This window comes from Diabrotica undecimpunctata, chromosome 5, assembly GCF_040954645.1.
Source record: "Diabrotica undecimpunctata isolate CICGRU chromosome 5, icDiaUnde3, whole genome shotgun sequence".
NCBI classification, from domain to species: domain Eukaryota; kingdom Metazoa; phylum Arthropoda; class Insecta; order Coleoptera; family Chrysomelidae; genus Diabrotica; species Diabrotica undecimpunctata.
The window spans coordinates 129,728,167-129,743,340 of NC_092807.1; the positions used below are offsets into that span (position 1 = coordinate 129,728,167).

The following is a 15,174-nucleotide window of genomic DNA, read 5'->3' on the forward strand; positions in this document are numbered from 1 at the left end:
AGCTTGAAGCCTTTGAACTTTGGATATACCGGAGAATGTTGAGAATTCCATGGACTGCCAGGGTCACAATGAGGAAGTGCTGAGAAGGATGGGTCGAGACAAAAAATTGTTGAGAACAATAAAAGTACGAAAGACTGCATACCTTGGACACATACTGAGAAATAATAAATATGGTCTTCTGCAGGTCATCATGCAGGGTAGAGTCGATGGTAAAAAGGAAATAGGTAGAAAGAGGCTGCGAAATATTAGAAACTGGACAAACATGACTGAAGACGAATTATTCCACGTTGCAAAAGACAGAGAAGCCTTTAAAAATGTGGTCGCCAACCTCCGTTAATAGGGACGGCATAATAAGAAGATTTGTTGTCGAATCTCTGTCAGAGTACTTAATATCGTTATTAGTATCTGGTGCTGAGAATACAGTTGCAAGATGCTCTGCGAATACTATTGTTTTTTCTGCATTTGTGCGGACCCAGGTCAGATCTGTTTTTCTTAAGGTGAAGTTGTTATTTTCGGTCGTTTAAATTTTTTGTAGCTTTCCATATTGAGTGGTCTGCATGTAACAGGTTCGAAACATGAAACATGAGTCGTTTTTTCTTCATGTAATGCACTATTTAGTATATGACTTACCCTGTTAAGGTACGTTTTATTTAGTAGACGTCTCGTTTGTTGCCATATACGTCGAGCTCTTTTTTTTTCTGCTGCAAGTTCTCTTATATGGAGGGGTAGCTTATAGTTTTCTTGCACACTTCTTTGGTGCTGTGGTGTTGCTTTCCATCCTATTGGTGGTAAAACTGTTGTTAAATAGTCTACTGCTTTCTCTAAAGTTTTCTTTTATTCTTTATATTTAGAGAATTTTGAAAAACATCCCAGTTTGTTTCTTTATTTGTGAGTCTTGGTGGTAGTGTTACCCAATTTATGTGTGTGTTTAAAGTTATTATTATTGTGCTGTGGTCTAATCTTAAATAAAGTTTGACTTTATTGTACTATGTATGTAAGTTATCCAGTTTGTTACAGCAAAATCTGCCAAATCTGCTCAGCAAATCAACTCAATTGCAATGACGTGAAGTTATGTGCCTACAGTTTGACTGTTTATGAAGCTGCGAAACCCAAGAATGCTTATTGCTTTTTTTGGACAGAATTAAATGGTCAAAGGGGAAGTTGTGAAATAGAAACTGCTTTACTCTGTTGGATTAAAAGTATTCCAACTACTTTAAAAGAAATTAGTGTTTTTTTTACAGCTGCAGTGGACATAACCGAAATCAATTTATTTCTTCTCTATTTTTGTATATTGTACAGCACATGCATTTTGGTGTTATCCAACATAATTTTTTGGAGAAAAGACACACATACATGGAAGTGACCGCAATGTATTCTGAAATCGAAAGAGAAAAGAAAAATGTATGCATCTTTACACACAATGACCTTTTTAACGTTTTCCAACTTCCAACCGTTTGTTTCAAACGAAACAAAAATAAAAGTTCTAGTCTATATAACGTTCACGAATTAAGATTTTCTGATTTCATTGAATTAAAAGCTCTAGCAAGTAACATGATTCAAAATAAAAGCAAAGGTGAAAAAGGCAACAAGGTTGAATGGTTGAAAATGTAATGCATGAGGTATGAAAACACCAATCTAGGATGTATTTTGTTTAAATACAGATCTTCAGAAACTGAGTTTCATGTTCTTCGGGTAGCACGAGGAGGAAGACCGATAGCAACCGCGATAGATCTCCAACCATTATATAAGTCGTTGTTACCAATTACGGAAAAGAAGAAAACAAGTTTGCTTAAACTCGTAACAAGTAACAAAACTCCGCCTAAATATCACGATTGGTACAAGTCTTTATCCGTGAATAATAAAGCGCTTGATAGAGTTCCAGAACCAACAATGTCAGATTCAGATAGCGAAATTGATGTTATTTAATTTTATTGTATGTAACTAATTAATCTCTACACTACAGACAACATTTTATTGATATTTTTATCGGTAGTTACGTTTGTTTTGATTAAGTTTGTCATGTCCAAGTCATATTGGTTAATTTTGTCTTAAATTGGAAGTGACCTGGTCATTATTATTGTATTTTGTTAATATATCATAATATCTTGAGGCTTTCAAAATGTGGTGCTATAGGAGAATTTTAAAAGTTTCCTGGGTGGAAAAGATTCGAAACTCCACAATGCTAGAACGTCTTAGCAAGACTACTGAGATCATAAAAAGCATCAAGCAGAGAAAGCTGGAGTATTTCGGACATGTTGTGTGCCAAGTGTGCATCTCACACGGGCGGCCAACAATAGGGGCGGCCAAAAGCAGTCCACTGATGATAATACGCTTTTAAAACGAAAATAAATTCAAATAATTAAATAGTAATGATTCAGATAATTCTGTGAACTCAAATATTCCAAACAATAATAATTATTCATTACGTGATAATACTCAAATGCGTTTCATTTATCATGTATACTCCTTTTTTCATCCTAATCTAAAAAAAAAATGTCAGAAACTATTATTTATTGTATGAACTGCCGCCCTTTTGCAGGTACAGTTATAAAGCAGTTTCGGGAATACTTTTTAATTCAAAGCGGCTGGCGGCTTTCGGACTTCAGTTATTTGGAATTTCACACGTAAATACTTTACAAGAATTTAGGCAAGTGGTTGTAAAGTTTCTGTTATAATATTGTTCCTATGGTTATGTTTATAGATGGATTATTATGTCTTATGTTCAGTCTTAGTTAAAAATTCGATGAATTTAGATACGCTTTTGATAAACGATTTTGTTTGTAAAATATAGAAGTACCCATTTCTTTTGCACAGTAGGTACTGTATTTCAAAGTAACGTCGAGAAAAAACATTGGGGCGCTGTTGTTGAAAGATTATTATCAATTGTAAAATTTTTATCTAAACAATGTTTAGCTTTTAGAGGATCATTCAATAAGTTATTTGAACCAAATAATGGAAATTATTTGCAGTTAGTTGAAATAATTTCTAAGTTTGACGCTGTATTATCAGAGCATCTTTGTCGTGTGGAATCCAAGAGTACAAATAAACCACATTATTTAGGATGGCAACATCAAAATGAATTGATTGTTTTATTAGCAAACTCTGTTCAGAGGACGTTATCCTAAAACAAATTTGAGAATATAAATATTTTTCTATCATATTAGATTGTACCCCAGATATAACGCACGTAGAACAAATAACAATTGTAGTAAGATGTATTTGAACTTCAACACCAGTTCAGATATTTAAATACTTCTTGGGCTTTTCGCATGTAACTGACGTAACTGGACAAGGTCTGTTGGAAATTATAGAAAATAAACTGAATGAATTAAATATAAATATTAATAATTTGCGTGGACAGGGTTACGATCATGGAGCCAATATGCGTGGTAAACACATTGGATTGCAGAAGAAAATCTTAGACAAATATCCTCGAGCATTTTTTATTCCCTGTTCTCCGCATAATTTAAATCTGGTGGTAAATGATGCAGTAAAAATAAGTTTTCAGTCAGTGGAATTTTTTAATACTGTACAGGAACTACATGTATTTTTTTCTTCTTCCAATATTAGATGGAACATTTTATTAAAGCACCTTCGAAAGTTGACAGTAAAAGCATTGTCGGACACGCGATGGGAGAGTCGGATCGATGCAATCGTACCATTAAAAACCCAGATTAGTGAAATATATAATGCTTTAGAAGAATTGCAAAATGATAACACAAGGGATATGAATACTAGGACTTTAGCAAAATCCCTTAAATATAAAATTTGGAAATTCAAATTTATGTGTTCTGTTATGTAGTGTGGCAAGATATTTTAAGTAAAATAAACGTGGTTAGCAAAATCCTTCAAAGTTCAAAATTTGACATAAAATCTTCACTTGATGCACTTAATAATTTAAAAAAAATATTTCACAACCAAACGTTCTGATTTTCAAAATTTTGTAACCGAATCCAGAGAGATATCTACAAAAGCTAACATAGAAGAAGATTTCCCCAGCTTCTCTACCGAACGAATTAGAAGAAGAAAAGTGCATTTTGAGTATGAAGGAGCTGATGAACCTATATTATCTCCAAAATTGTCATTTAAAATAAATTTTTATTTTAAGATTTTGGATGCTGCCATAACAGCAATTGAAGAACGGTTCCAATTACTTCAACAGCACGCAGACATTTTTAGTGTAATATATGGCATAACCAAAGTTAAAAACGATGATGAACTGAAAACCAATTGTGAGAAAGTGAATCAAGCTCTTACAGACATAAACAGCTCAGAGACTGACATTAGTGCAACCGATTTATATGAAGAAATTAAAGCTATTCAACCATTTTTTTTTCCGCAGATAAAAGTCCTAGTAATATTTTTGAATATATTTACGAAAATAATTTTGTATCAGCATTTCCCAACTTAACTATAATAGTACGTATATTCCTAACTCTACCTGTTTCTGTAGCTACGGGTGAGCGGTCGTTTTCAAAACTTAAGATTATTAAAAACTATTTGCGATCCTCAATAAAGCAAGATAGACTTTCTGCTTTAGCAATGTAATCTATAGAACATGAAGTGTGTGCGACATTGGACATTAAAGATATTGTTAAAAAGTTTTCCTAGACGAAAGCCCGAAAAGTGTGTTTTTAGTTTTTTTATGTGTTTTATATGTTTCTATTCTTGGTTTATTTTAATTAAATGGACGTTTAAATTAGGATATTAGGATATACATATTCTGGACGATGGATCATGGTTATTAAATTAGGATAAAGGACGTTTAAATTAGGATATTAGGATGGGATATTAGAATATACATTAGGATAATATATGGACGTTAGATCATGGAGGTTAGTCTAAATGTTCAAGTAAGTATTTATCTATTTACAAATTATTATTGTTCTATTATGCATCTTTTGCACATTTCTTTAAATAATAGTATGTATGAATAAAGTGTTGGAAGGAGGGTGGCAAATATTAAGATGCACACGGGCGGCCATTACCTTAGAGGCGGCCCTGAATGAAAGGTCCCAAATATAGGTTGCTACAAAATATAGTGCAAGGAAAAATAGCAGGCAAACGCAGTCCAGGACAAAGAAGAACCTCATGGTTGAAGAACTTGCGAGATTGGTATGGTGTTGATACAAGCATGCTATTTAGGGTGGCAGTGATAAAAATTAAGATAGCTATGATGGTAACCAACGTTCTGAAAGGACATGGTATATGAAGAAAAAGATATCATAAGAGCTATTTTGTTATCAAAAGCATTATTTCCTTCTAGATAACAAAGCCCAGAACACAAAACCTTCAAAACTGTGTAGTTATCAAGTTCGATTTTATAGTTACTTCTAAAACTTTACACTTCTCGAAACTACCTAAACATGACTTGGTCACTTTTGGCAGTATGCCAACGATATATGGTGTTATTGCCTGGTTAATAGCCAAATTGTATTATTTTTTGTGACACATTTTAAACAGTGCAAACTGTGAATATCGTGTCACACAATTTCAAAAGTGGGCCTATCACTGTCTTGTGTGTGAGATGTTTACTTTTTGTATTTTTGTCGGTGTTTTTTAAGACCTTGTAGCATTTTTAAATTTATTGAAATCCCCTCGTATATGTGATAAATTGAAATCCCCATACATATGTTTGAAAAATCGAAGAATATTTTTAATGTTTCTCAGTTCCTATCTTACAAGTTAAAAGACGCAAAAAGTATTTTCAATTCCTTCTTAGATCGGCTTGAGTTAATATAAACCATTTTAATTTGTTTATACTTTACAGATGTTACTTTCTCGGTATTTCTTTTAATGTTTTATTCGAACTGGTTAATATTGCCTTTTCTAATAAATGATTTGCGTTTCAACCATAGTTTGTTTATTCCAACTTATGCGATCAATTTTTAAAGATAATTTCGTCATTCTCAGTGGAGCCGCTGTCAGAGGCAGTGGTTACAATGTTGGTCCGAATTTTCATCTAGTTCGTAATGGTTTTTCCTTATTGTTTTTTTTTATCGGAATTAGTAAAGTTTTTTAGTATATAGCAGTTGAATGTGTAGTTACAGAGGTCAGTCAATTTGTTTAAAGTAAGTGGAATTTTACTCTTATGTAATATGTCAGATTTAGAAGAGTTACAACTTGTTTCGATGTTCTAAAGATTTGTGTGAATATCTGAAAAGTAAATAAGATGGTTCCCGTTTACAAGATGTGTATAAGTGCCCCCCTTCAACCTCGTTTTGTTCCTGTTCTGTTCCTGGAACAGTTTTGTATTTGAATGTGCCAATTTCAACTTTTAACCTCAAATAGATCCAGTTTTTCTTCAATCGTGTCCAGATAGTTCCCAGAAATATTAGTAATGTCCAGTATCCCGTTTAATCCTCAGAAGTTTCAGTGCAAAATTTTATGTGAATTTAAGGTAACATTTTGTGTTTAATTTCTATAGTAAAATAGACCTTTTCTTTAAATAACAATAATTGCTTTCATAACAATTTAAATAAGATAATATGTATTTTATATTGTAAATCAAGGCGTGGTTATTCTGTCAATCGATTTGTTCTTTGTCATCAAAATTGAATGTCGACATATGACAGCTAGCTTTAATTTGTTTTGTTGTGACATATTTTTATTTTTGTAGAAGAAGTTAAACCTGTAAGTTGACACATGTAAGTTTTTTTTTTGTATTTTTGTATTTTGCGACTATTGTTGTACCATTTTTGCACTGTCTATTTTGTAACTGTGTGTGGTGACACAGCAATAAATGTTAAATTTTGTTTCTTAACATTTTGTTTTTTTTTTAACTAACCTTTTTTGAGTTTATTTTGAAAACGATATGATTTGCATTTCTAATAATTATTTAGAAAGTTACAACTAGTTATTGTAATAGTTATGATTAGGCACCTCGAAGTGGCGCCCTTTCTAAATTACTAGAAATGTTTCCTGTTTCTTGTTGTTTTATTTGTCCCAAGAGATTCATGACCTTTTGTTTCATATTTTTGTAGTTGCCCCAATCCAAACCCCTTGTCATCTAGTTATCCACGACCCCAGCTCTCCTAACAAACCCTGAGTGCCGTTCGCACAAGTAACGATTATTTTGCTTGCCCTATCTTCACCCCCAGTAGTTTCTGTCCCCAATAGTAATACCCCATGTGGTAGGCAAAATATTTCGTTACAACCTAAGGTATATAAAAAACACAAAGACAAGAAATACAACACTTGACGAAACTATTAACTAAAACTAATACACAGTAATAGTAAATAAATAAATTTTATATTGCTGGTAATTGTTATGTTTCTAAAGTTATAAACCGATTATCGGCAAGAATAATTTAAATAAATACATCACATTTTTTTATATAATTATTACTTTAAACAAATATCTATCTCAAGTACAATTTGATGCAAATTATTTATATGACTAGTTTGTTGAGCAATACAATCTTCTATTTTTTTGTCGGCATCTTTGATTTCCTCAAGATTGACAACAATATTCTCTAAAATTGTAGTTTGTTCATCAAGTAAAGTGATTAGATCCGTTTGGTTTTGCTTAATTTGAGCAATTTCGTAACTAAGGGAGGAAAGGATAGAATGTTGATCGCAAGTGTATTGTTCTATTTGGCCCAAGATTTTCTCGATGTCATCTACTTCGCAACTGATTTCGGTTATATCATTATAGATTTGGCAAACCGTATAATATATTCCATCTAGTTCATTCTGACAGTAGCACGGATCTAAAAAAAAAACCTTTAGCATGATTCTTAATACATGAACAAAATACTAAAAACATTACATAAAAAGTAAATTATGGTTAATTGTTAGTACTGGATCTTGGAAACCGTCTGTGTTGTTGCTCATTCTGCAATAAAACTATGACTACTGTCCACTTATCTCGACGATTAACTCAGAGGTCCACAAATGGAATACTGAGCACTTTATCAGATGATTTGTATTTTTATTTTAGCTGTTGAAAATAATAATTGTAACCACAACTGAAAGCTCGAGTAACAAAAAATAATTCTCTAAGAGCCCCTTTTTATTGACTCCAACTCCAACCCATCCAATCATAGTTATATATATATATATATATATATATATATATATATATATATATATATATATATAAGAGTAAGAAAAAAGATAATTTATTTTTTGTTAAAATTTTTTTCAAAATTACTAAATTTAGAGAAACATTCATTGGATATTTTTTAAAATAGTTTTTAAGATATTTAGCAGTTTAGATTTACTAACAAAACCAATTTTATTTTATGAGTTAAAATTTATTTTTCTAGTTTTACTTTGTAAGATTTTTTGTATTTTTTTTAGAAGCTCTTGATAAAGATTGTAAACACAATTGAAAGCTTGACATAAAGAATAGTTTACCAATAGCCCCTTTTATTGACTCCAACCCATAAAAAACATATATATATATATATATATATATATATATATATATATATATATATATATATATATATATATATATATATATATATATATATATAGGTCTATATATAGATGGAGAATACCTAAACCATCTTAGATTCGCTGATGACATCATTCTAATTGCTAGAAGTCCTGAAGAATTACAACTGCAAATTAATGACCTTAATACAGCCAGCAATGAGGTAGGCCTAAAAATGAACCTAGCAAAGACTAAAATAATGTGCAATGATCTGATCGCCAACGTGGAAATAAAAATTAATGAAACCTCGCTAGAAGTAGTAGATGAATACATATACCTGGGACAGCTCATACATAAATCGGGATCACTACTTCCGGAAATCAACAGACGAATAAAACAAGCGTGGTCAGCATTCGGACGAAATTCCATAGTCTTCAAGTCCAAAATGCCACTATACCTCAAGAAGAGAGTATTTGATCAATGCATATTACCCGTCTTGACATATGCATGTGAAACTTGGATATTAAAGAGAGAAATAACGTCGAAACTCCAAGTCACTCAAAGAGCAATGGAAAGATGTATGCTAGGGATAACAAAGAGAGATCGTAAAAGAATTGAATGGATACGGAGGCAAACCCAGGTGACTGATGTAATCCAAAGAATAAAATCCCTGAAATGGCAATGGGCAGGACATATGGCAAGAAGAACAGATAACAGATGGACCACTAGAACAACTATGTGGTACCCCAGGAACGCTAAGAGACCAAAGAGGCGCCCGAATCTCAGATGGGATTATGATATTAGAAAATTAACAGGAACAACGTGGTCTCGAATAGCACAAGATAGAAAAATATGGGCGCAAATGAGCGCAAATTATTAGAACAACGTATAACTAAGACATCGTCGAATAATAATAAGAACATATAATAACATTGAAATAAGGGAGGCTGCACCGTAATTGGAAACGGTTGATAAAGCTGCACATGATGATGATGATATATATATATATATATATATATATATATATATATATATATATATATATATATATATATATATATATTTATTTACCAAACTAATTTTATTTGGTGAGTTAACAAAAATTATTCTTATGATTCATAAATATTCATAAAGTTTACAATCTAGAGAAGGAGAAAATTTTGACAAAGATTGTATTTCTGTTATTTCTAGATGTAAGAAAGTTATCAGTGCATATTAAAAGATTTTTCGGTGAAAGTGGTTTGTGTATACAAATTTAAGTAAACAAACAAACAATAGAGTAATCGATAATAGATTAAGACATTAGATAGAAATTTAAGTATGTATAGATATAGAATATGATTTCGTAACAAAAATTCAAACAGACCGATTAAGGTTTAACAATGTTTCGAAAGCCTTGGGCGATTTTCCAGATGATTTCTATGATTTGGGCATTTCATAGAAATTAAATAAATGAAATTTTGACTTCTTTGAAAATGTAACACAGTGATTGGTTAAGAGAGAAAATATTTGTTCCTGTGTAGTAAAAGCAATAACATAAAATTCGAGAGAGTTTATGTACTGAAAGGTTTGACCGTTTTGTTTTAAGCTTTAAATTTGTGTTGAAAAGGAAAATAATTTTATTTTTCGAAAGAGTTTAATTTAAAAGAAAAGTGGAAGCAGTTTTGGTATCTTCTAAGCTGAAGGCGACGAGGGTAGCAGGTTTGATAGCAACAGCACCTGTAAGTACAACCAATTTATACTTGTATTGAGAGAACTTAGTATCCAGAGGGTAAAGGAGTTTGTTTCGGTACGAGAAATGCTTTAGATTTTGCGGATTCTATGTGAAAATCCAGACAGAAAATCGTTAATAAAATGTTTTGAATTTTGTTTAATTATTTTTAAGATTGAAAAGTAGTTTAGGAAACTAATTACAGTGGATTAAATTTGGACTGCCTAGTTTCTAATTTGTTAGAATAGGTTACAGCGATATTTACATACATTAAGTATTATGTCTTATATGTGTAATTATTTTCAGGATTTAAAGGATGGTCCAAAAATTACTCTCTTGAAAGAACTATATACAAGAAGAAGATACAAATTGTTAAATATATTAATTATTCTTGATGTCCTGATTAATATTTAATGTATTTTGAAAATACATTTCATGTGAAAGTAGAAGTAGGAATATGGTTCAACAGTATTTTCAAATATCATGTTTCATATTGAATATTGTATAAATTAAGTGCGGATAAACCACAATGATGGTAATTAAAAAGTTAAGTGACAGTAAATAGTCATTTATCATCAAATTTAACATAATATTTTACATATAATAAGTTATTTAAAAAAAAATATCCGGACTGGAAGTTGACGCGTCAAAACACCTAATTTTGATTATGGTATTGTGGCTTATTCCAATAAAATATGCAAAATTCAGTGAAAATCTAAAACTAAAAGAAATTAAAGTGTCATAAGAAAATACTCTTAAACATACCAAAATTTCACAATAATTATTTTTTTTCCTGTTTATTAATAACACTTTAATTTCTTGAATATATTGTTAATATAAAAAATTTACTTACTCAACACAATCAGACTATCTGAAGATGGCAAAATCTCATCGACTGAATTAATAAGATCCGATAAATGGTATTCTAAAATAAAATTCAAATTGGTTATCTATGCAAGAAATATTTGAGGAGCAAATATTCAAAACCAGGCCAGTTACAAAACCCAAATTGTCCAGGAGATATAAAAATCGATTTCATAGTTGGAATATATTTTTTTAATTAACCGTTTTTACTAATTTTTTTTTCTATCGGTATTTTATGACGATGCATTAAAAAACGTGTTTATATTTGGACATAATTGATTTTGAATGATTGACTGTCTGCTTTCGAACGAATGATAAAGTGGATATATCTGAATTTAAACGCTTTATTGAAATAAAAATAAAAAAATACAAACTTTGATTAATGTTTTAAAAAATATTAAATATGCAAAGCACATTCCTCATCAAGGAAGTTGCACATTTGTATGCGTTCCTTGAGTTGTTCCTCTCGTAGCATGTCTTCATTAAAATTTAACTTTGACAACGTTTGCCATCGATTGCCATGATCTCTCGATTGAACTGTTTTTGTAGTTAAACTTATACATTGGTAGTATTTACATCTTATAATTTCCAGCACATTTTTCTGTTTAAAGCAAATATATCTATGCCTTTATTAAATTGGTAAAATTTAAAATCTTTACAATTTACTGTTTTCCTGCTTCTAATAAACGTTTTCTTTATTTTAATTTTCTTCATATCCTTTATTCCTAACCAGTTCGAGCAAATAGTAAGCATGACCATAATATTATATATCTGACAAATTTATCTCAATTTCTTTACTGCCCCAACTGCTGAGTATTGTAACGAAATATTTTGCCTATCACATAGGGTATAATTATAGGGGGTTTGAAAACTGGGGACAGAAACTCTTGGGGGTGGAGATAGGGCAAGCAAAATAAACGAAATTGTGCGAACGGCACTGAGGGTTTATTTGGAGAGCTGGGTCGTGGATAAGTTGAATGGCAAGGGGGTTGGATGGGGCAACTAAAAATGAAACAAAGGGGTACTGACATTAATCTCCTGAAACAAATAGACAACAAAAATAAACAACAGGAAGGAAGTCTAGCAATTTAAAATGAACGCCGCTTCGAGGTGCCAAATTTTAACAATTATAACAACTAGTTGTAACTATTGAAATAATTATTAGAAATACAAAAATGGTTAGGAGACTTCTCTAGAATAAAAAGACAAAATGGTTGAGAGAAATAAATTAAACATTTATTGTGTCTCACCACAAACAGTTACAAAAATACAGATGGCACAAAAAACACTATATTAATAGGTACAAAAATTTATACTGTCATTATCTTTTTACAAACTCAGAAGATGCTACAAAAACTTACAAATGTTACCGGGCTATGAACTGTGGCAAATAAAAAATTATTACAAGTAAATAATTATCTTTTTAAATAAATCTATTCATAAAGATTAACCTTTCCTTTCAAAACAAATCAAGCTAATTTCACAAAAATATGAATCTAGCTGCTATATGTCATATGTATAACATTGAATTTCATAACAGAGAACAATTTAAATGACAGCATAGACACACCCTAAGATTTACAATAATAATTATTAAAACCTTTATTTTTTATTATTTAAGTTATGAATGTAATTATTATTTTTTTAAAAGTTTAAAACAAGAAAGTTACCTTGGTTTCACAAAAAACAATGCACTAGCCTCTGGGTTAAACTCGAATCATACTGCAATTATACTGAAATTTTTGATATGCATGAACAAAAAGGACTGCTTCAAATGGTCTGGAACGTTGATCAGCCGAGGATAAACATAGGTGAGGTAGAAACAAATCAGCGGCACATTTTTACAAAACTGGAACCATTGCACGTAACGTAACACGTACTGCACAATTAACTGCAAAGCTACTAATCTTCCATAAAAAATGAAGAAACACAAGAACAATACAAATTTGACGAACAATTTGGACCCACACTGTAGACCGCTGCCTCTGACAGCGACCGGCGCGAGAGTGAATAATTATCTTTTAAATTCATTCGCACAATCTTGGTATAAACAACATATAAACTGCAATATTTATTTGAAACGCAGAATATTTAGCGGTTTCGATCAAAGAAAAATACCAAGGAAAAACGCATCTGTACCATATAAACAAACTATAAAATGGTTTACATTAACTTTGGCGATGTAAAAAATACGAAATACTATTTGGGTTTTAACTCGTACGGTAGGAACAGAGAAACATGGAAAACATTCTTCGTTATTTTAATACATATATGAGGCGATTCCAATTTAATACATATACGAGGGGATTTTAAAATATATATCAAGGAAAATGCAAATGCTACAGTATATATTTTAATATTCTTTTATGGTAAAAAGGTACTTTTTTCTTAAGGGGATACATAAGACTTGTATTTTCAAAAATACAAGATTATTGTATTTTCACTTTATATTTCACTCCATATAAAAGTATAGTACTACAAGACTATTCACACCAAACTTGAAGAAAATTCGACTAATATTACGGGAGTTATAGAGGTTTGAATACAACGCGGTCGGTAGGTTTTTTTATGCACTAGACACGATTTTTCGAGAACGAATCTAACGAATTCGCTAAAACTTTGCACACTTTATCTACATAATATTGTTTCGTGTCACAATGTAGGGATTTTTAATCCGACTACTTAATCTTCTTTTATGCGAAAAAAAAATATTTTAAAAACATTAAAAATCACAAAAAATATCTCAAAGCTTTAAACTTCTTTTTTTCAATTCCGTTCAATTACTTAAAAATACTATAAAGATAAACTGTGCCAAACTTCATGAAAATAGTTCGATTCGTTCTTGAGAAATCGAAAAAACAAAGTCATTTTGATGTATTTTGGTGTAAATACTCTTGAAGTACTATATTTTTATATGAAATACAAATAAATCAATTTTTTCAAAATAAAAGACCTATGTAAGACCCCTTAAGTAAACTTTTAGCTCTATCATACATTGTGTCAGCCGAAAGATAACTGTGGCCTCTGCCTGGAAAATAATGATTATATTATTTATTATCCATGCAGATTCTTGTACTAACCAGAACATTAAGGTATAGATAATAAACACCTTCTGTTTGTCCTGGATATCCATCAGCAAGCAAGACGCACAGTTCCGATGCCGTCATAATAATTGTATGCCATGCAGAAAAGGTGGGTTTTTCTTTGAATCGATAGGAACACAACAAAACGTATAATAGTTCATCTTTCTAAGATAAAATGCATCTGGTAATTGGCTCACTTCGGCCACATCATGCGTAATGATAAATACCGACTTCTACAGGGCAAGATTGAGGGTAAGAGAGGCCCTGGACGTAGACGTATATCCTGGCTGGCCAATCTTAGGAAATGGACTGGTCTAACGTCAACTGATCTATTTCGAGCTGCTGTGAATAGAATAAGATGGGTCAATGTGGTTGCCAACATCTCTAGAAGATAGGCACATTTAGAAGAAGAAGAATAAAGCTTATTTGGATTTGACTGACTCCGGAAAAAATAAATTGTTGACAATATACTGATCATAAAACGTATTTTCAAAAATTGAGACATATCTGCTTTTAAATTTTTTGCTCCTCATTTATATTTGATAAAAAATTAAAATGATATACCTTAACGGAAAAAATACACCTATTTATTTTACAATCCTTATACTTTACTTTACCTTTTTTTGCTTGCGTCCAGTGAATACCAGTGATAGTCAAAAATATAACTAAAAACACAGCAGTAACAGTCATTTTAACTTTGGTAAATATTGGGGTATAATGGTATCTACCAACTGATACTGACGACGATGCCATATATGTTTATATACATGTTTATATATCATCGACCTGGCCATATTAGGATTAATGTAATCAGTCAGAATATAAATTCTGTGACTAAAAATAAAACATAATATAAATATAAAGTTTTTAATCCCTGAAATAAAAATATGAATTTTGTTGCTAAAAATAAAACGTAACAAAAATATAAAGATTTAAATCCCAAAAGTGCCGCTTGACTTAAAAAGTAAATAATACCGTACGCTCAATTTCAAGATAACAAATGCAAATATTTTTTTTTAATGCACATTTTAGATAAAATGTCAAGTTTATTTGACTATGACTTACCTTGACTTAATATCGATGAAATAGACTAGGCGCGACAGATAGTTCAGTATGCGGCCAGAAACTATGGC

General features: G+C 31.0%; 2 protein-coding genes across 2 annotated transcripts in view; one reads left to right on the forward strand and one right to left on the reverse strand.

The window, feature by feature from the left end:
* The window catches only part of Ac3 (Adenylate cyclase 3), a 399,292-nt gene that overhangs the window by 128,991 nt on the left and 255,127 nt on the right, over positions 1-15,174 (forward strand). The window lies entirely within an intron of this gene.
* On the reverse strand, positions 7,234-14,766 carry LOC140441793 (uncharacterized). Its single transcript, XM_072532714.1, has 3 exons — positions 14,659-14,766; positions 10,948-11,019; positions 7,234-7,712 (listed from the first exon to the last, which is right to left on the reverse strand). Exons 1-3 carry the CDS (start codon positions 14,729-14,731, stop codon positions 7,345-7,347), a joined length of 513 nt encoding a protein of 170 aa, XP_072388815.1. The 5' UTR covers positions 14,732-14,766; the 3' UTR covers positions 7,234-7,344.

What these genes read in the sequence shown, in the direction of transcription:
- LOC140441793 (XM_072532714.1), bottom strand. Translation starts at nt 14,731, where the DNA reads ATGACTGTTACTGCTGTGTTTTTAGTTATATTTTTGACTATCACTGGT. An exon ending in CTGGACGCAAGCAAAAAAAG is followed by an intron (nt 11,020 to 14,658) that starts GTAAAGTAAAGT and finishes ATTTTATTTTAG; the next exon opens with AATACCATTTATCGGATCTT. An exon ending in AGATAGTCTGATTGTGTTGA is followed by an intron (nt 7,713 to 10,947) that starts GTAAGTAAATTT and finishes TTTTTTTTTTAG; the next exon opens with ATCCGTGCTACTGTCAGAAT.